This window comes from Trichosurus vulpecula, chromosome 2 (genome assembly GCF_011100635.1).
Source record: "Trichosurus vulpecula isolate mTriVul1 chromosome 2, mTriVul1.pri, whole genome shotgun sequence".
Taxonomy (NCBI): domain Eukaryota; kingdom Metazoa; phylum Chordata; class Mammalia; order Diprotodontia; family Phalangeridae; genus Trichosurus; species Trichosurus vulpecula.
The window spans coordinates 284,209,019-284,229,454 of record NC_050574.1 but is presented as its reverse complement, the minus strand read 5'-3'; the positions used below and the strand labels follow the sequence as shown (position 1 = coordinate 284,229,454).

The 20,436-nt window shown below is 36.2% G+C and overlaps 1 protein-coding gene and 1 pseudogene across 1 annotated transcript in view; one reads left to right on the top strand and one right to left on the bottom strand.

The window, feature by feature from the left end:
- The window catches only part of LRP1B (LDL receptor related protein 1B), a 2,306,513-nt gene that overhangs the window by 211,107 nt on the left and 2,074,970 nt on the right, over nucleotides 1-20,436 (bottom strand). The window contains exon 68 of the mRNA XM_036744555.1: nucleotides 7,138-7,244. Coding sequence (XP_036600450.1) covers nucleotides 7,138-7,244 — 107 coding nt within the window. The remainder of the gene's footprint in view (nucleotides 1-7,137; nucleotides 7,245-20,436) is intronic.
- Nucleotides 13,967-17,269, top strand: LOC118837591 (annotated as a pseudogene).

The window sequence follows — 20,436 nt, the reverse complement described above, 5'->3', positions numbered from 1 at the left end:
AGGTGATCTTCAGAATCATTTTAAAACAATTCAAATGGAAGCAATTCTTTTTCCTGGCACGGTGTTGGTATACTATCTAGGTTTCACAATGAGGTCAGCATTAACAGCTCTGTACACCTTCAGTGTGGTAGGCAGCTTAATACCTTTTCTCTTCCACTCTTTCCTTCAGGGTCTTCTAAACATTGAGCCAGTTCTGGCAATGCATATGTCAATTTCATCATCTATATGTCCTAGGAAGTATATTGCCAAAGTAAGTAAACTGATTCACAGCATAAAAAATGTCTCTATTTGCTGTGACTGATGGCTCCACATATGTATGGTTTGATGCTGGCTGGTGAATAACCTTTGTTTTCTTAGTGTTGTCAGATAAAAATTGTCATGAGTGGCAAAGAATTGATCCATATTCTGTTGTATCTTGGTCTCAGAAGCTGCATTGAGTGTACAATCATCTGTGAACAAAAAAGACACGCACCGACTCTTCTTCCACTTTAGTCTTGGCTTGTAGCCTTTTAAAATTAAATAATTTACCATCAGTGAGATAGCTAACCTTGATGCTGTTTTCATTCTTGTTGAAGAGTCTAACATTCCTAAAAACATCATGCTAAAAAGCATGGGAGGAAGCACACAGCCCTGCTTCCCTCCACTGTGATTGGGAAAACACAAGAGCATCATCCATTAATCAGAGCTTGTGCAAGCATGCTGTCATGAAACTGGTATACAATACTGACTGACTTCTCTAGGCAAACAATTTTTGCCATGATCTTCCACAAGCCCTCATGACTACCACTATCAAAGGCCTTGGTCGGATCAACAAACATTGCGTATAGACATCTGTTCTGGTCCTGGCACTTCTCCTGGAGTTGTCAGACAGCAAACATCATATCCACTCTTCCTCTATACTTTTTGAAACCACACAGCTCTCAGGTAGATAATCATCTTCCAGATGAAGGATCAGTCTCTGGCAAGAATCTTTCTGGCAATGACTAAGAGGAGAGAGACCTCTTCCCACCCCCCTCCCCACTCTGTGATTGTGACAGAACAACCTATTTCTCTTTCCTTTATAGAGATGTACAATAGAGGCATCCTTGAACTCCTGGATGATAGCTTCCTCTTGCCATATGACTTGGAAGATTTCAGCGAGCACTCGTATGAACAGTGGGCCCCCTGCTTTGTAAATCTCAGCTGGAATTGAATCAGCACCAGGTGCTTTGCCACACAAGAGGAGCATAATGGCATTCAAAACCTCTTCTTCGGTTGGAAATTAGCGCAGAGAGGGATTGACTTCAACCTGAGGTATGTGGTTAATGGTTTCAGCATTGGTTGATGATGGTCTGTTGAGAACACTATGCAAGTGTTTGGCCAATCTCTCCAGAATCATGTCCTTACCACTAATCAATGTGGCTCCATCAGTGCTGAGTAATTGAGATGCACTGTAGGTCTTTGGCCCACAAATAGCCTTCAGGGCATCATAAAAGTGTTTTGGATTGGTACTATCAGCATAAAACTGAATTTCATCTGCCTTCTTACTGAGCCAAAAATTCTACATCCCTCTATGCATTGCTTGCTGCTTTCTCAGAGATGGACAAACTATCCTGCTGGTAAACCCTGTGGAGTTCTTGTTTTTCCTTTACCGCTGAACATAGTAGGGATATAATGAATGCTTATTAAATTTAACTGAATGTGAAATTCAATGATTTCCATTTAATTATACATTCAGAAAAGTTGCCAAACTCTGTGCCCTCCAGCAACCACAATGACTTAGCATTTTGATGGAAAAATAAACCTAAGTTGCAAAAAAAGGGAGGGGGGGTAGGAGTGAAACATCCAATGCATATACATAGTATATATTAAATAGTTTTATGATAAATTAATGGATTAATAAATGACTTCATATTCAGGATATAATGAGTATAAGGGGACAGAATAGAACAGAATACTTAATAAACAGCATATAGGATAGTTTAATAAGATTCCTTTAATGTTGTTTACAAAATTAAAAGTGCTTGTCTATTTATGATTTTCCTGTTTTAAGGAACATCCACTGTAATGTATTGAACTTGAACTATTTATCTTCTCTAAAAGAAAGAAAAATAATGATTGAATTTCTAATGCATATTTCTTATGAATTCAAAATGACTATACATGCATGATATATATACATTCATATGTAGACATGTGTATAAGTGTATTTGTATATGTGTACATATATACATATATGTATTGTATACACACACACACACACACAAACTTTTGTTCCCAACAATCCAATTAGGTTTGTTTCTGTTTTTTACTTTCTTTGTCTAAATGTCAGTTATTATTTTTTTCATGATACTTCCCTTCTTCATGATTGCTTTCTTGACTTGATTTACAACTTTATATTTAGGGAGGTTAAGAGGAGAGGGCTAATAGCCAACTCTATAATTGGCCTAAAAAAGTACCAGAATTTTGCTGTTCAGGGCTCAAGCTACCAGGCCAGGTCTGACCTATAAGCTAGGGAACTAAAAGAATTTGTAGCCATGATTGTAGATCTATTTGTCAGGAATACTTGAAAATTTGTGTGGGATAGGAGTGGTCCCATATGACCAGAGATGGGCACATTCTTTCCCTCACTTTCACAATAGGGAAAAAGGTCAGTTCTTTAAAATATGGATCAAAAAGCCTGAGGGAAAATCATAGAATCACAAAATCATGGGATGCAAGAACTAGAAGGGACCTCAATAGCAATGCATATCAATCCATTAAAAAAAAGAATCCCTATAATAACATGTGATGATGGTGTCTCTGAAGTCTTCTCTTCAGCAGGTTAAACATCCCCAGTTCCTTCAAAGGGACCTCACAGGCCATGGACTCCAGTGCTTCACTGTCTCGGGACTATCAATACTTTTCAAAATCATGGTACCTAGCCAACTATTTGAAGAAGCTATACCTGTCTAAATTGATGAAGATCAATTTGGCTTCTTTTTTTTAGATTGCTGCATCTGTTGTTTACTAATATTGAGTTTATAATACATTAGAACTCCTAGAGCTTTCCCAGAATATCTTGTTTGTAACCAAGCCTACCCCACCTTTAGCTGGTGAAGTTGAATTTTTGCATCCAAGGACACAACTTTAAATTTGCTCCCAATGAATTTTATATCATTAGATTCAATTAAACGTTCTAGTGCAGAAGTTCTTTTTGTCACGGAAACCTTTGGCAATCTGGTTTAGTCTATGAGCCTCTTCTCAGAAGAATATATGCAAAAACAAAATATATAAACTTACAAAGGAAACCAAGCATATTGAAATATAGTAATTGAAAAATTAAACAAAACAATTTCATAGATCTCAGGTTAGGAGATAAGCCTTCCAAGATCATTTGAATCCTGTTGTCATTCACTGTGGTGAGAGAACTAGGATCTATAAAAGTTTTAATGGGCCAAAAAAAATGAGCTTAATCAAATGAGATAAAAATGAATAGAAATAATTGTGAAATTTTAATTTAGCTTGAAAAATTAATGGAATAAGTACAGGATAGAAGATATAACTATGAACAGGTGATATGATGAAGACTTAGGTGGAGGCTGAAGGTTTACTGTCCTCCAAACTTAATATGAGTCAATGATGAAAACTAGTTGAACAAATTCTGGTATATAAATGTAATGGATTGTACCATAATGAGTAATGGAAGGGATAGTTTCAGAGAAACCTGGAGAGATTTTTATAAACTAATACAAACTAAAGTGAAAAGAACAAGAATATTTGATAAAAAAATAACTCTAAAAATAAACAATTTTCAAAGACTTAAGGACTCTTTCAATGCAATGACCAACCATGATTCCATAGGACTTGCAGAGAAGGGATAGACTGAAGAATGAGATGTATATTTTGGACATGAACATATGAGAATTTGCTTTGCTTAACTCTGCATATTAATTATAGAGAGGAAAAGAGAGAAAATAAATTCTTATAAATTTAAAAAAATATGGTACAGAGTCAATGAGATTGTTCAGAAAGAATGAAGTTAAAGTCATGCTAAGTAATCCTAGTTGATGACTACTGAAGTTCAGTTTTGGTGCCACATTTAAAAAAAAAACCCATAACATTTGGAAACTGGAGAGTGTTCAGAGGAAAGATAGTGCCGGGGAGGAGGGAGAGGAAAGAAGGAAAGGAAGGAAACAAGATTTTAGTGAGTACCTACTATGTGAAAGATATTGTGCTAAGTATTTTAAACATATTATTTCAGATAAGCCTCACAATAACTCTGGAGGTAGGTGCTATTATCATCCCCATTTTACATCTGAGGAAATTGAGGTAGATAGAGCTTAGGTTACTTGCCCAGAGTCACACAGCTATTGTTTGTGGCTGAATTTGAACTCATGCCTTCCTGACTGTGAGGTCAGCACTCTATTCACTGTACTACCTGGTTGCCTCTGGAGAATTTGAAAGGATTTGGAGGTCAGGAAAATGACAGCTGTTGTCATGTTGGTTGTAGATATTGCTCAGTTGTTTTAGTCATGTCCAACTCTTTGTGACCCCTTTTGGTGTTTTCTTGGCAAAGATACTGGAGTGGTTTGCCACTTCCTTCTTCAGCTCATTTTACAGATGAGGAAACTGAGGCAAACTGAGGGTTAAGTGACTTGCCCAGGGTCACACAGCTAGTAAGTGTTTGAGGTCATATTTGAACTCAGTTCTTCCTGACTTTATACACTGTGCCACCTAGCTTTTTTCCCACTGTTTCTCATATCTTAAATGTACTCTGTCATCTTTTGCTTTGTAGAATCCATTACTTCAAGATTCAGTTCAAATATTATTTTTTGTATGAAATCTTTCATGATTCCCCGAACTGCTAGTGCCTTCCCTCCTAAACTTTGTAATTATTTTTCATTTATTCTGTACATACTTATCTATGCACACGTTGTCTTTCCCAATAGAATGCATTTTCCTTGTTAGCAGGGATTGTTCCATGTTTTCTGTTGTATCTCCTGCACGCAACAGAGACTGTGGTACAGGTGGCATTTTAAAGAAGCTTGTTCATTGACTGACTAAAGTATTTAAAGGGCTGTCATGTGGAAGAGGAATTAGACTTGTTTTATTTGGCTTCAGAGAGCAAAGCCAGGGGCCAAAAGTGTAATCAGGAAATTGAAGCTTAGAACAAATAAAATAACTTCCTAATAATGAAAGCCATTTCAAAAGAAAATGGGAAGCTTTGGAAGATCATTCTTAAATCCCTCATGCCAACTCCATCACTAGAGGTATCTGAGTGAAGCCCATATGACAAATATGTTGGAAAAAGAGTTTCCTGCTCAAGTGAAAGTAAATGACATCTTAGGTGTCTTCAGAATTTGAGATTTTCCCTCCTCTCCTCCTCTCTCCACTTCTCCTCTCCCCTCCCCTCTTTTTTTTCTATCCTGTTCTTTCCTTTCCCATCCTATATCCCAATGTTTTGCTTGCAAAAAAGGAATCCTATTTTGAGATCTATGTAATAGTGAGTGGAGTTACAACAGGTTCCTACTATATTTAGCTACAGCAAAACATCAAAATAAAGTCAGTTGCTTGGGCAGCTCTGGGAAGTGTTGGAGGTTATATGGAACAGAGGATCAATTATGTTTTAGTAACTATACAAAAGGCAATAATTGCAGCCACTTTTTACTTACAAATATTTTTTCAATAGATCATTGTAATGTATTTAATTGATGATGAACTTTTATAATAACTTTACATTTCAATGTGGGCAGAGCTAATCTCTGATAGAGGGTAAAATGTGTTATTCTGATTCTCCAAGGGAAGAATCACGAAAATTCAAGCATATAGCTGCATATAGCTAATAACACCAACTAAAGGCATGATGCTAAAGGTTTTAAGGTGCAGATATCAGCAATGATATACTTAAAAGAAAAAGACAATGGCTTGTAGATGATTTCTATACCTTTAAGAACCTTAAACCTATTAAATCTCATTTAGTATTTAAATGGCAATTAAGGGAGCTAGAGCACCGATTGTGTTCACAGATCCTCTAGGATGCAGGCAATATTAATGAATACTATATAGGAGGGAGGGAGAGAGGGAGAGAGAGAGAGAGAGAGAGAGAGAGAGAGAGAGAGAGAGAGAGAGAGAGAGAGAGAGAGAGAGAGAGCAAACGAACTTTGATTTATTATCATTAAATTCTATAATTCTATTTATATTAGTAGATTCCCTCTTCAAGTTTCAAAATGTAGGAATAAGCCTCCCTTGCTATCTATCACTAAAACTAAATAAATAAATAACTATTTGGGATTTGACTTTTGGCTGTGTTCTTACTACTTGTGTGATACACACAGATATACACACATACCGTATGCGCGCGCGCGCGCGTGTGTGTGTGTGTGTGTGTGTGTGTATGTGTGTGTGTGTTCTTTAAGGCTCCTTCAGGCAATTTATCTTAAACCCTAAGTGTTCCTACAAAAATATTTTCTTGCTCCAGCAAACATTATCATTTTAACAAACCTTAAAGTAATAAAAATTACAAGTTATTACTATCATTGTTATTTAGACATGCAGTACATATTTTAACTAAACCATTTGAGTTACAGAATGTATATATAGCCTATCTTCTTCATCTTCTTATAGCTAATCATCTTCATCACCTTCATTTTCACTAAATTATCAAAATAATTGCTTAATCTTTCACTCAGGCAATGTGAACGTGGCCATGTAATAAATGAGCTGCTCTCTGCACCTATCGAAAATTTCTAGTTCATATTGAAAGCAATAGGATTACATCTCTTGAAGAAGAGAAACTGTAGACAAGCCACTATTTAAAATGCATAAAAATATTAGTCATTTCTGTAAATATTGCAGCAAGTTTATAGACAAATTCACAGATGGCAAGGACATCAGCTATGGGGAATAGGGTTTCTAAACATCTATTCCCAACCCAGCCATCCACCACTTGAGGTAAAATAGACTATAAAATTAACTGTCAATAGGAGCACAAGAACTATTCCCTATGCAGGCTGTGTGCAGCTTAGTGGATGGTTGTAACACTTATTTGAATGTGTTAGGAGTAAAGGGCATTTTCATATCTGTCCTAGTCACACTCATTGGACTGAATAATAATAATCACAAATGTGGTTCTAGAGAATTGTTTTCAGTTTAGTTTCATTTTGCAAAGTTGCCTACCTCATCTGAGCCATCTGCACAGTCATAATCTCCATCACACCAAAACCTTGAAGAAACACAGTCTCCATTTGCGCACAGAAAGTCTTTCAAGGTACAAGTTTGTGGCTCTGGTGGAGAGGGAAACAAAAATTAAAAAAAAAATTAAAAGTGTTAGACTATTATGTGCCACTATTATTCTGAAATGTATATGGCATAAATCATGAGGTCAGATGAAGAAAAAGCAAATTGGAAGTTAGCCAAGCAAAGCAAATAAATTGTGTAGGAAAAATGCCCCACTGAGTAGCTACAGTATATATTATAATGACTTTGCAGACTCATTTTAAAAGGCATGAATAGAAAGTGACATTAAAGCAACAACTGGCAAACACACAAAAGGTAAATACCTTACTGCTTAATAAAAAGACAGCCACAATGCAAGAAGTTATGAAAATCTACATATAATTGTGATATAATGACTTTCCTAGCTGCTGAGGTTATATCATTATATGTATTTATTTTAAATGGACATTTTGAGAATCACCTATTTCATAGACAGTACCCATGGGACTACTGAGGGAAGAGGAGCCTCTATTTCTTGCTTCTTTATTGGCTATAGAGTCTTCTATTTGACCATACCCTTATTTCCTTACTATCAACTGTGTGCCCACAACGATTTTCCAGTGCTTAGTACAATGCCTGGTATGTAATTAGTGTTTGATAATTGTTTGTTGATTTATTAATTATATGGAACTGCCATATATCCTTCTAACAATAACTTTTACTCTATTCTTTGTTCATAATTCTCATTGTACAGCTTAATTGAGTCCACCATGCATTTTTCTACTCTGTTTTGGATGACTAGCAATTTTGTTCCTTAGGAGACTGGCATTCTCTAATTCTTATCCCATATTACCAAAAAAGTACTGGTATTAAAGATAGGTTTTTGTTTCAGAGATACCTGAGATTAAAAGCAAGGCAAAATCTCCCAAGTGAAATTGAGGTATTTTTTTTTCCTCCTCCTAAGCAATCCTGGACCCAGTTCTTTGTCCATTTCCAATATTTGTCCAAGATATATGTGTGTGTGCGTGTGTGTGTGTGTGTGTGTGTGTGTAGAAACATTTATATAAAGATACAGAGATATTTATCTAGATATAGATATATATGTGTGTGTGTGTATATATATATATATATATATATATACATACCTAGATTAACTGTGTGGGTAGTCCATTTAACTGTATATTATCATGTGAAGAACATGTATTCTTCGACTACTTATTTTTTTTGGGTGGTGAGAGGTTAAGATGAACTCTCTTGGGTGATTTTAGATCTCATTTTGAAGGGTCTGAAATATTCCTGGGCTTGATGCAATCAGTACAATGCCTTTTAAAGACTGGAGTGCTGGCAGTATTATCTCTAAGTAATCCCTGTTCCATTTTAAATCTGTATGAGAAGAAGACAATTTCCTTCATCGTTACTTTTGCCCTCCTCAGTATACATCTAAAAGGCATATCACTTCCTTAGTTTTATGAAAGCACACATTCCCTTATACAAGGTGAACTCTAAACTGAAGATTCATCACATTGTGACTTCTATTTTACTGAATTATTTTTTTCCCTCGCTAGCCACTCCAGTCACATTAAAGTCTTCTCACCCTTCCCTCTTCCACTGACACATTAGCTTTTATCAGCAGTGGTGAAAAACCATTGTGAAAGGAAGCTGAAAAGCTAAAATCATAGAAAATAAAGTGGATTTTTGTTAAAGGAACAGAGGTAAAATAAATATGACACATATGGTCATGTGTAACTCCGTACAAATGAATCAGAACCCTACAATTCAGTGTGCTGTGGAGGTTTTGCAGAACATGATTAATTTGCCCCTTAATGCTTTAATTCCCCATTCATGCTAATTAAAATCAAAATTGTGTATCATATGTTAAACAGTTATGGTTTAGTTGGCTTTGACACAATTTTCTTTATGAATGGATTAAAAGCCATTTTATTTGCATGATTATAAAAATGGTACACATTTGTTTTTTGTTTGTATTTTCCTCTCTAGAAAAACAGAGCACATGCTGATTCTGAAAACAAACAAACTTGGTTATGCCACTCATTTCTCTTGCTCCTCGCTATGGCGGTAGAGAGGCAAATGAATAAAAAAAATGAAACGATCTAAGGAGAGTGGGAAAAGATTTTCCCATGCCAAGGGGTCTCATCGTGTCTCCATGTGTTTTGAAAAATGTCAGCAAACCCACTTTTGATTACTGAGAATGAATTATTTATAAACAAACACAAACTGTGTTGAATAAAGTAGTTTCTATGGTTTTAATGTCAAATTTATATAAAGCAGAGAGGGAGTATAGTATAGTGAAAAGAACACTGGCTTTGGAGTCAGAGAATATAGGTTTGGGTCCAAACTCTGATGCTTATTGGGTGTATGATTATGGTAAGTCCATTAAATTTTCTGAGCCTCAGGTTTCCTTATCCTTGAAATAAGGATGACAGCTGTTCAGTCAGTGTCAGACTCTTCATGACCCCATTTGAGGTTTTGTCTTTTTTTTGGCAGAGATACTGGAGTGGTTTGGCATTTCCTGCTCCAGCTTATTTTATAGATGAGAAAACTGAGGAAAAAAGGATTAAGTGACTTGCCCAGGGTCACATAGCTAGTAAGTGTCTGGGGCCAGATTTGAACTCAAGAAGATGAGTCTTCCAGACTCTGGGCTGGGTACTCTTTCTACTGAACTACTTAGCTGCTCCAAGGATAACAGTGACTTACAGAAGTTATTCCATAGACTTACTGTGAGGTAAATATTTATAAACCAAGAAACACTAAATAAATGTGAGAAGTTATTAAAAATGTCCTATTCCATTCATTTGAAGAAAGCACATTATATTTAATAGTGAAGGACCCACAAAAGATTGACATCTCTATTCATCTAGTTCTTTTTTCTAATCATTTCAAGTTTCGGGATGAGGCCAAATTTTAGACCTTGGTATGGTAATTATAATGATGGTTTTTTTATGGAAGAGGATGTTGAATGCCTTGAAGTTAACCTACAATAAAATAAGTTATGAAGGAAAGATTTTCTCTAGTGCCTCACAGCACTAATTTGAGGCAAGAATTTTCAAACAATACTTCCAAAATATTATGGTATTGTTTATATAAAAATGCTGTCATTCCCATCCTACCCTTCCTGAAATCATACTTTTTAATTTCAGGGAACTAAAGTGTTGTTAAAGATAAGCAAAGGAGGGGCCCAGCTCAGAGGAGGAACATCAGTCAGGGTATTTACAATCCTTATTTAGAGGCCTTTGCAGAGAACATATCACTTCATCACTAATTTTATGTGAAATTCAAATTAGGAGAAAATGTTTTGGAAATGGAACTGGATTCTATTTTAAGAACAGATGCCTAATAGACATACTGTGGACTCACTGGTCATGTCTCTAAACCCTGATTGGATGTGTTTCTAGAATTATCCAAGTAAGGGAGAAGGAAAGGGAGGGAGGCCAAATAACCAAGGTTTTGCCTGCACAGAATAAATTGGTTAATGGAAAACTTAAGAAATTAGATTTTTGTTTTTATCTATGAGAAGTTTAATTAGTTCAATTTTTGAATGAACTGATTTGTTTTGATTTTGAGGTAACACTCTAAACCTAAAGTGAAAAGAGCATGTACATAACTATAAGCAATAATATATTTTTAGAAATATGAGCATCAGTGAAAAACATAGAAGGAGAACTAGAAGGAACTTCAAAGATTATTTGGCCCACCCTCCAACATTTTACAAATGCAGAAACTGAGGCCCAGAGAGTTTAAATAACATGTTAAGATAGTTACAGTCAGAGCAGAATCAATAACTTAGATTTCCTGATTCAGTCCAGTGCTCTTTCCAAATAGAACTGTGCTAGAGAACTATTTTGCTATTAAATTTAACAGTATATAACTTTTGGGAATTTTTTTGCATTACATAGCTATTTTAGCTGATTTCTTATAATCTGGCATTGAAGGGTTCAAAAGTTATATGCATGTGGGTATAAACATCTAAGACAAATTTCTAGCATACAATTAGTATAAATGGCATCCTAAAGAAATAATATTCTGCTATAGATGCAGTGTGATGCTACTAGAAATTCAAATAAGGCAGGAACAGCTTGTCTCCATATATACCATTAACATATTTTAATCAAGTAATTTTTTATTTCAACTTTTATTATTTTTATAGTTACTCATGCCTTAGTAATGCATAACTAAGAGGGAAGGTATTCTATATGGCTAATAATTGGAAAGGATAAATGCCTTATTTGTGTTCATTCTGATATATAAAAAAATTTTAGATGGCGAGATTTCCCTCATATTTCTAGCTCTTTAATTCCAATTTCAGAACTCTAATACTAATAAAATTTTATTGTTTTCAAGCATGGAAGTTGCCTTTAAAGCACATAGTGGCCCTATCATCAGCGGCTATCGAAATTATGAAGATAAATTATCCTATGTAAACATGAAAAGTGAAAAACATTACATTTAGAACATTACTAAGTTAACTGTTTCATTTCTTTTTCAGGTCTGGTCATATCTGTGCCTATAGGTGCCTCCACGTAATTTCAAAAAGCCTGTTTACAAACATGGAAGATAGAGAAAGATATGGTAAACAGGAGGGAAGTTTGATTACTTAATATAGTTGGATTCCTTACTGGGATATTCTTTAGTATTTAAAACTTGAAGAATATTGTGTGAATGCATTACTATGAGGCATCTGTTATTACACTACTGTACTCCCTTGACCTTCTCCAATCATCCTTTCACTCCTGATGCCATGTGATTATTTCCATAAATTCTCCTTCGAGGATTAGATGCCTTCCTGAAGGAACTTACCTCATTCAGATTGGATCTAACTTTTTTTCCACCTCTTTTTCTAGACATAGTGGTCCTTTAAACTGTTTGCTAGGTCAGTTTTCTTACATGGCTTATCATCGGTAATATGATGTTTCTTCCCACTACATGTCTTTCTTTTGCTATTTGGCTTTCTTGTAACTTTGATTCCTCTGAGACTGTAATGTCCTATGATTTGCAGTCAGATGGCACCCCCGAGAGAATATTGGTTTCACAGAGGTAGGCTTTTTCAACAGCAAACAGTTTGGGATCATTGAATGTACCATGCAATTTTCTGAAGGACATTCAGCCTAATTTCCTCCTATTCAGTCATGCACTCAACCCATTTCACATGTACAGAAACGTTATTCTCTGTGCATATATACATATATGTTATATATACAATGCACAGATTTAACATTTATAACATCTGTCCAGATGTATAAACAGGTACCACAGAAGACAGATGAACTAAATACAGAATTAAACAGGAGACCAGGCTGAGGACATATGAATGAACTAATTGGGATAATGAATCCTGCTTTCTCACATATACATACATGTTTGCATATACATTATATACTATATAATACATACAGGGAAAGCTGGGTGGCACAGAGCCTGGAGTCAGGAAGACCTGAGTTCAAATTTGGCCCCATATACCTATGTGACCCTGGGCAAGTCACTTAACCCCTGTTTGACTCAGAGTCCTCATCTGTAAAATGGGGATAATAGTAGCTCCTACCTCCCAAGGCTGTTGTAATGATCAATGAGATAATATCTGTAAAGTGTTTAACATAGTGCTTGGCATATAGTAATTGCTATGTAAATATTAGCTATTATTATTGTTAATAATAGTATATGTATATTATAAAATATATAAACAGAGATGAAAAATTAAAAAAATTCAATATTTGTTCATCAAATATTAAGTGCATTTTATATGTATGCATAATTACAATTCAAATTAAAACATGATAAACTCATATTAGGAAACAGAGTTCTTTGATATTGGAAAAGGAAAGGAATAAACATGGAGAGAGGAGAAAGTAGAAGAAAGCAGTAAGGAAAAGAAAAAGATCAGATGGAACATACATGCAGACTAATTCAAATGACTTTTTATCTTGCTACTGATTTGAGTAATTATGTTTTCGTATACAAATATATTTGAATATCATTGAGATGAGCTCATTTTTTGGTTTAGACTATGCATAGGATGCCTCATACACTAGAAACTATAAAAGGTCTTCATACATCCTGCTTTACAGCTCACTTAATATGTCAATACTTAGCAAATCACAATCTGCAAGGTGCACCTACCACAAAGTCTTACATCATTTTAATGAATACATGGAAGCCATCTTGTTTCAAGAGATCCTTAAAGTCTGCATTTTGTTTTACCTAGGTGCTTTATTTAAATCAACAAGTAATTGAGGTGATGGGATTTCATAACCTCTTTGGGACCACAGATGTAGATGTGGATCTACATGTAGATAACCTAAAAACAGCCTATTTTTTCCATTTTTACACTTTCAGTGTAATTACAATTTCAATTTCCTTCCTTCTTCCCTCTTTCCTTTCCTTCCTCCTTGTTTCCTTTTTCCTATTTTCCTGTAGTTCTTTCTCCCACCTTTTCTTCCTCTTTCAACTTTACTTTCCTTCCTTACCACCTTTCCCCTTTCCCTTATTTCCTCCTTCCCTTTTATTTTCCTTTCTCCCTCTTTTCTTTCCTTCTTCCTACTTCCTTCCTCCCTTTACTCTTTTCCTTTCCTCTTGTCATTTTTTTCCTTTGGCTTTATCATTTCTTTTCCTTCCTCCCTTTCTTTCTTGTCCTTTTCCTCTTCTTCATCTTTTCCTCCTTTATGCTTTTTCCTTTCTCTTCTCCCTTCCTCTTACCTTTTCCTTCTTTCTTTCCTTATTCTTTTTTCCTCTCCTTCCCTTCCTCCTTTATTTCCTTCTTTTCCATAGAGCCACCAACATGTGGATCCAGGCCCATACCATGGGTGGCAAGGCAACCCATGGGCTAGACTTCCTCTCTAAGCTTACCTAGTTGGAAGAGCTGAAGTTGAAGATCCAGGAAGTATTAAGGTTGGAACCAGGGAGAAGAAGGCTTTTTTATCAGGGCAAACAGATGAAAGATGGACAATCCATCTCTGACTACAGCATTGGTCTGAATTACATTGTTCAGCTGCTAGTGTGAAAAAGCTCAGCTGTACTTTCTGTTCCTAGTAAAGAGAAGGATTCTGAACTCTTTGACACAGATTTGGGATGTTCCTCAGGCCATAGTGACTCTGATAAGAGTTCTAACCACAGAGAAGGAGACCTGGAAATTCATGGGCAACCTGGCCCAGCTGCTTAAGCCAACTGTATTGATTCAGGATTTGGCCTCTATAAGATCAATGAATATGTGGATGCCTGGGATGTGAACATGGGAACATGGTTTAAAGCCATATTAGTAACTGTTACAAGGAAAGAAAGAACAGCAGACCAAGAATCCAGTGACAGTAGAGATGGCAAAGTGGCTCAAGAGGATGTTATCTATCATAGGAAATATGAAGACTATCCAGAAAATGTGGCATCAAAAGATGTAAAAGTTTGGGCCCAGATAATACTAAAATGGCATCAGCTAGAAGTTGCACAAATTGTGTTGGCAAATTATAATCCTCATGAGCCCAAGAAGAGGAACTTCTGGGATGATGCTGAGATCCTTCAAAAATGATTTATGCGAATTCAGTGCTTGGGGATGCTAGGGATTTTCTGAACTAATACAGAATAACTTCTGTGGATGAAGTTTACAAAATTGAGGATCCTGGTAGTGTGAATCCAGTTGGTTTTGAAAATCCTTTGAAAAGGCAGAGCAGGCCCATTTGCAAACACTGTAAAGATAAAGGCAATAAGACCAGCAGAATGTGTGCCTGTTATGAGTGCAGAGGAAAGCAAGATCCCGACAAGAAGCTGATGTGTGAGGAGTGCAAAATGGCATTCCACATCTACTGCCTCCACCCCCCGCTGAGCTGGATTCAATATGATGAGAACTGATATTGCCCTGAATGTGGGAATGATACCAGGGAAGTGGTTTTGGCAGGGGACAAGTTAAAAGAAAGCAAAAAGGAGGCAAAGATGGCATCTGCTACATCGTTGTCTCAAAGGGACTGGAGTAAGGGTATGGAATGTGTGGGTCACACAGGAGGGTACACGATTGTGCTTTCTAATCATTATGGACCAATCCCAGGGATTCCTGTTGGTACCATATAGAAGTTCAGAGGGCAGGGGTGTGAGTCTGGTGTCAATAGGTCCTGTGTGGCAAGTACAATGACAGCACCTACTTCCTGGCAGGAATCTATGAAGATGGCATAGACCATGGCAACTCTTTCACTTATGGGGCAGTGGGGGCAGGGATCTTTCTGGCAACTAATGGACCATAGAGCAGTTCTGTGATTAAAAAAAAAAACTCACCAACATGAACAGGGCTCTGGCATTGAACTGCAGTGCTCCTATCAGTAACCAAGGTGGAGCTGAAGCCAAGGACTGGTGAATCGGGAAACCAGCCAGGGTGGTAAGAAATGGTCAAAGGATGTGAACAGGAAGTTTTCAGAGGAAGAAATTAAAGATATCTATAGGCATATGAAAAAATGCTCTAAATCACTACTGATTAGAGAAATGCAAACCTAAACAACTCTTAGGTACCACATCTCTCCTGTCAGATTGGCTAACATGACAAAACAGGAAAATGATAAATGCTGGAGAGGATGTGGGAAAATTGGAACACTAATGCATTGTTGGTGGAGTTGTGGACTGATCCAACCTTTCCGGAGAGCAATTTAGCACTTTGCCCATAGGGCTATAAAAATGTACATACCCTTGGACCCAGTAATACCACTTGTAGGACTGTACCCCAAAGAAATCATAGAAGTGGGAAAAGGACCTGTATTTTCAAAAATATTTATAGCAGCTCTTTTTGTGGTGGCAAAGAATTGGAAATCAAAGGGATGCCCATCAATTGGGGAATGGCTAAATAGGTTGTGGTATATGAATATAATGGAATACTATTGTGCTACAATAAATGGGGAAGATACAGACTTCATAATAACCTGGAAAGACTTATAAGATCTGATACTGACTGAGGGAAACAGAACCAGGAGAACACTGTACACAACCACAGAGACATTGACTCTGTGATAACTAACTTTGATAGACTTGGCTCTCCTCAGCAATACAAGGTTCTAAGACAACTCCAAAAGACTAATGACAGAAAAAGCAATTCACATCCAGAGAAAGAATTACAGAGTCTAAATGCTGATTGAGGCAAACTATTTGTTCTCTTTTTTTGTTTCTTTTTGTTTCTATTTTGTTTCTTTTTTCTCATAGTTCATTCCATTGGTCATAGTTCTTTACAACTTGACTATTGTGAAAATATATTTAATGTGATGGTATATGTAGGACCTATATTGGATTGCATGCTGTCTTGGGTAGGGAGGGGGGAAGAGAGAGAGGGAGAAAATTTGAAATTCAAAACCTTGAGGAATTCAATGTTATAAACTAAAACTAAAAACAAATAATAATAATAATGATAAATGTTAAGGGGCAGAAACACAGCAAATGTGCCCCAGCTTGAGGGAATTGATATGATGGAATATACGAGGTAGTGAAGTATTGGCCTGAAAAAGAGAAATCTGTTTTCCTTGTGTGGCATTACCTCCTCGGGATGGATGATGATGAACCTGTCCCATGGACAAGGGAAGGGAAAGACAGGATGAAGAAACCTGGCTTAATAATGCAGTATCCTGAAGGATATTTGGAAGCAGTTGCTAACAAAGAGAAGGAAAAAGAAAATAATAAGGGTGATGATGAGTAACTGACACCTACAAGGAAAAGAAAGTGGAAGAGGAAAAGGAAGACAGGAGGGGGTAGGGAGGGCTTTCTGGCCTCTTCTATTACAGTGTCCAAGACTAAAGTGGAATCGTATAAACTCACCTCCCAGCAGAAGTCTCTCATCAAGAATGATGACTCCAATGAAAAACTGTGGAATGAAGTATTAGGTGCACTGAAGGATGGGCTGAAATTCATGAATAAAGTGGAAGAAACATTCCTGCATATTTGCTGTCGAGTGTTTTGGACCAGAATAATGTTAGCAAGGATTGTTTGGACTGATCCTTCCAAGCCAAGGTGTACAGCTGCCCAGCTTGTCACTACGATCTGGGTAAATCTTACTATGAAAGTGAATCAGCCACTGCAAACCATCCTTAGTCAGCTCTTCCCAGGCTATGTCAATGGGCAATGATTCTGCCTGTCAAGCACTTCTTTTTTACTATGATGGTAAAACTTGGCAGTGGGTTTCCAGAGGCTTCATTTAAACACATAGCTTCACTTTTTCCCTGAAAAAAAATTTGTCTTCCCCACCCTTTTTTAAAAAGTCTATAAATGTGAAGTTTGAATACAGATCGAGGCACACTACATGCTCGCCTTTTTTGCTTCTCTCTTGTTTTTGTTTTTGGGTTGTTTTTTTTTTTTTTTGGTTCTGTTTCTTCTTTCTCATGATTCATTCCATTGGTCAAAATTCTTCTCCACAAATTGACTAGGGCATAAATTAATTCAATGCAAAGTTATACATGACAGTTATATGAGATTCCATGCCGTCTTGGGGAGGGTGAGGGGAGGGAGGGGAGAAAATCTGGAACTCAAAACTATGTAGAACCGTGTGTGGTAAACTAAAAATAAATAAAGAAATTAAAAAAAAGTCTATAAATGTTGAGGGGTTTATTTTGTGTGTGTCGTGACTTTTAAAAATGTTGGATACTGCATTCAGTTTTTTCTAAAACCTGTAGTTTATCAGCATTAATTTTTCTACTTTTGAAAAAGGCTACTAATGAATCTCACATTGAGTTCTCAGAAGTTCCTCCTCTTATGTAGAATGTGGCTTGGTTGCTAAAACAATCTTTGTAAAGTCTGTGAATCTGGCCTCAAAGGTAGAAGTATGCTCAGCTCTTTGGCAATATTTTGATGTTCAGAAATTCTCTAAGATGGTTCCTGGTGTTTTTTGGACCTGTTGCTTACATGGTTTATCAAGAAGTTGTTCAAAGAAAAAAAAATCTTGCTTAAAATGGGTTAAGCTCTTTTTCAAGGCCATTCTTTACCAGTTTGCTTTTATGTTTAAAATAGGTATAAAAAAGCTCTTGGCCTGCATTTAGCTAAGTGCTCAGGGCAGTACAAAATGCTACCTCAGCTGGATGTTTCTTTTACCAAGGGAACTGGTTGTTCAGCCAGATGCTTTCTCTGACCCAGAATGCCATTGTGGAAAAAACTAGAGCCATTCTTAAGAGCCTTTGGACTATTTCTAAAAGACTGAGTTCTTTTTAGCATAGGCATGTTGAAATTGCCAACCAGATTATATTTCTTGCCTTGAAAATGGAACACTAGCCAAACGTCATTAACATGGCATCGCAAACTTTGAAACCTCTTTGTTAGGGTGCATTTTGGTAAGATTAATTTACTTTATCATTATTTTCAATGCATTTCCATTTGAAAATGGAGAATTATATAAGTGAGAACATTTTTATTTTTTTAAGACACTTTTTCAGATGAAATTTTTTTTCAGTTACTGTATATGAACCAAGAAAGATAACTTAGTTTTAGGTTTTTTTGTTTTGTTGGGTTTTTTTTTTGGTGAATGGATTTTCAGTTTTTCTGACAGTACCAAGGTTTGAAGTTTAATACCTTAGTGTAACAGGAATATTTTAACTCACTTAGCTGCAGACAGAGTAGAAATATATATATATGTATATATGTATATACATATATATGTATATATACATACACACACATATACATATATATATATATATATACACACATTTTTTGACTCTTTCCTTATGGTAGAATATTAATGGATAGGATAAAAACAATGAAACAGTGTGCAGGCTTTTTCTAAAATATTCAGATATTTTGTACATGTGCACATCAAAATAAATGTGTTTACAAACAAAAAAAATTGTAGAGAACTAGACTCTCTCTTGAAACTTATAGTAGACTCTTACTAGATTTAGTGTGTCACCATAAGAGTAAATTTCTAATAATCCACAACCAAGATTTTATTGGTATTGGGAACTCCAGAGTGAGAAAACTCTACCAATGCAGGTATTCACTGTCTCTGTACCTTATGGTCAATAAGACCTTGCTAGAGACCTGAGAGGCTATGACCTGCCCAGATTCAGACCACCATTTTGTGTCCCAGGTGGGACAGGCCTTCCTGCCTTTGTAGCCAGCTCTCTAAACAATGATGGTTCTCAGTTTACTTTGAGATGCAATGCAATATAAAAACACTTGTTAATATTGATAGATTTGGAAAAATAACATTAGTGATCTTTGTAATGATATTTGATTCCACTTTGCCTTCTTCATTAACTCACTGTCTCCCCTATATCTTTATATATATATATATATATATATATATATATATATATATATATATATATGTGTGTGTGTGTATCTTTTACATTTAATTCTGATGGGTTTTACTGCCCATCCAATGAAAATGCAGAATTCTTCACTCAAGACAATTCACTCTATTTGTGTACATGCTTTGTTGCTCGTTCTTTTCTTGGCTTAACATTTTTTTTTATTCTGTTTTAGTTTTCATTAATCTTTGCTGATTCATCAATAATACTTGTTTGGGGCTATAAACAGCAGACAGGTGGCACAGTAGACAGAGTTCACCGTCTTTAGTCAGGACCACCAGTGTCAAATCCAACCTCAGATACCACAAGTCACAACTTCTGCCTGCTTCAGTTTTCTCATCTGTAAATAGGAATACTAATAATAGAACCTACTCTCTGGGGTTAATATGTGGATACAATGAGGTAATATCTGTAAAGTTCTTTGCAAAAATTAAAGCCATATCAAAACCCATACTAATTATTATTATTATAACCTCTTAGAGAATAGGGACAAACACTGCATTGCCTACCATTGCAGGTTTTTCATTGTGAAAGACAGAAGTTGGATTTTCCAGCTCATTGTACACTTCCTATCTGTCTCTCAGTTTGATTTCAACTCCATGGAAGCACACACTACCCCCAGGACTGGGCACCCCCCAACTCCTCTCCCGGCTTTTCAGATTCCTTTTGAGCATTGTAATTAGATTAGATTGTAAACTCCTTGAGAGCAAGGGTTATCCTTCTTTTTCTTATTTGTATCCCTAGTGTTTGACATAATTCCTGACATGTTGTTGTTTTTCAGTTTTTTTTTCAGTCAACTACAACGTTTCCTGACCCCATTTGGGGTTTCCTTGGAAAAAATACAGGAGTGGTTTGCCATTTCCTTCTCTAGCTCATTTTGCAGATGAGAAAACTCAGACAAACAAGGTCAAGTGATTTGCCCAGGGTCATACAGGTGGAAAGTGTTAGAGGCCAGATTCGAACTCAGGAAAAGGAGTCATCCTGACTCCAGGTT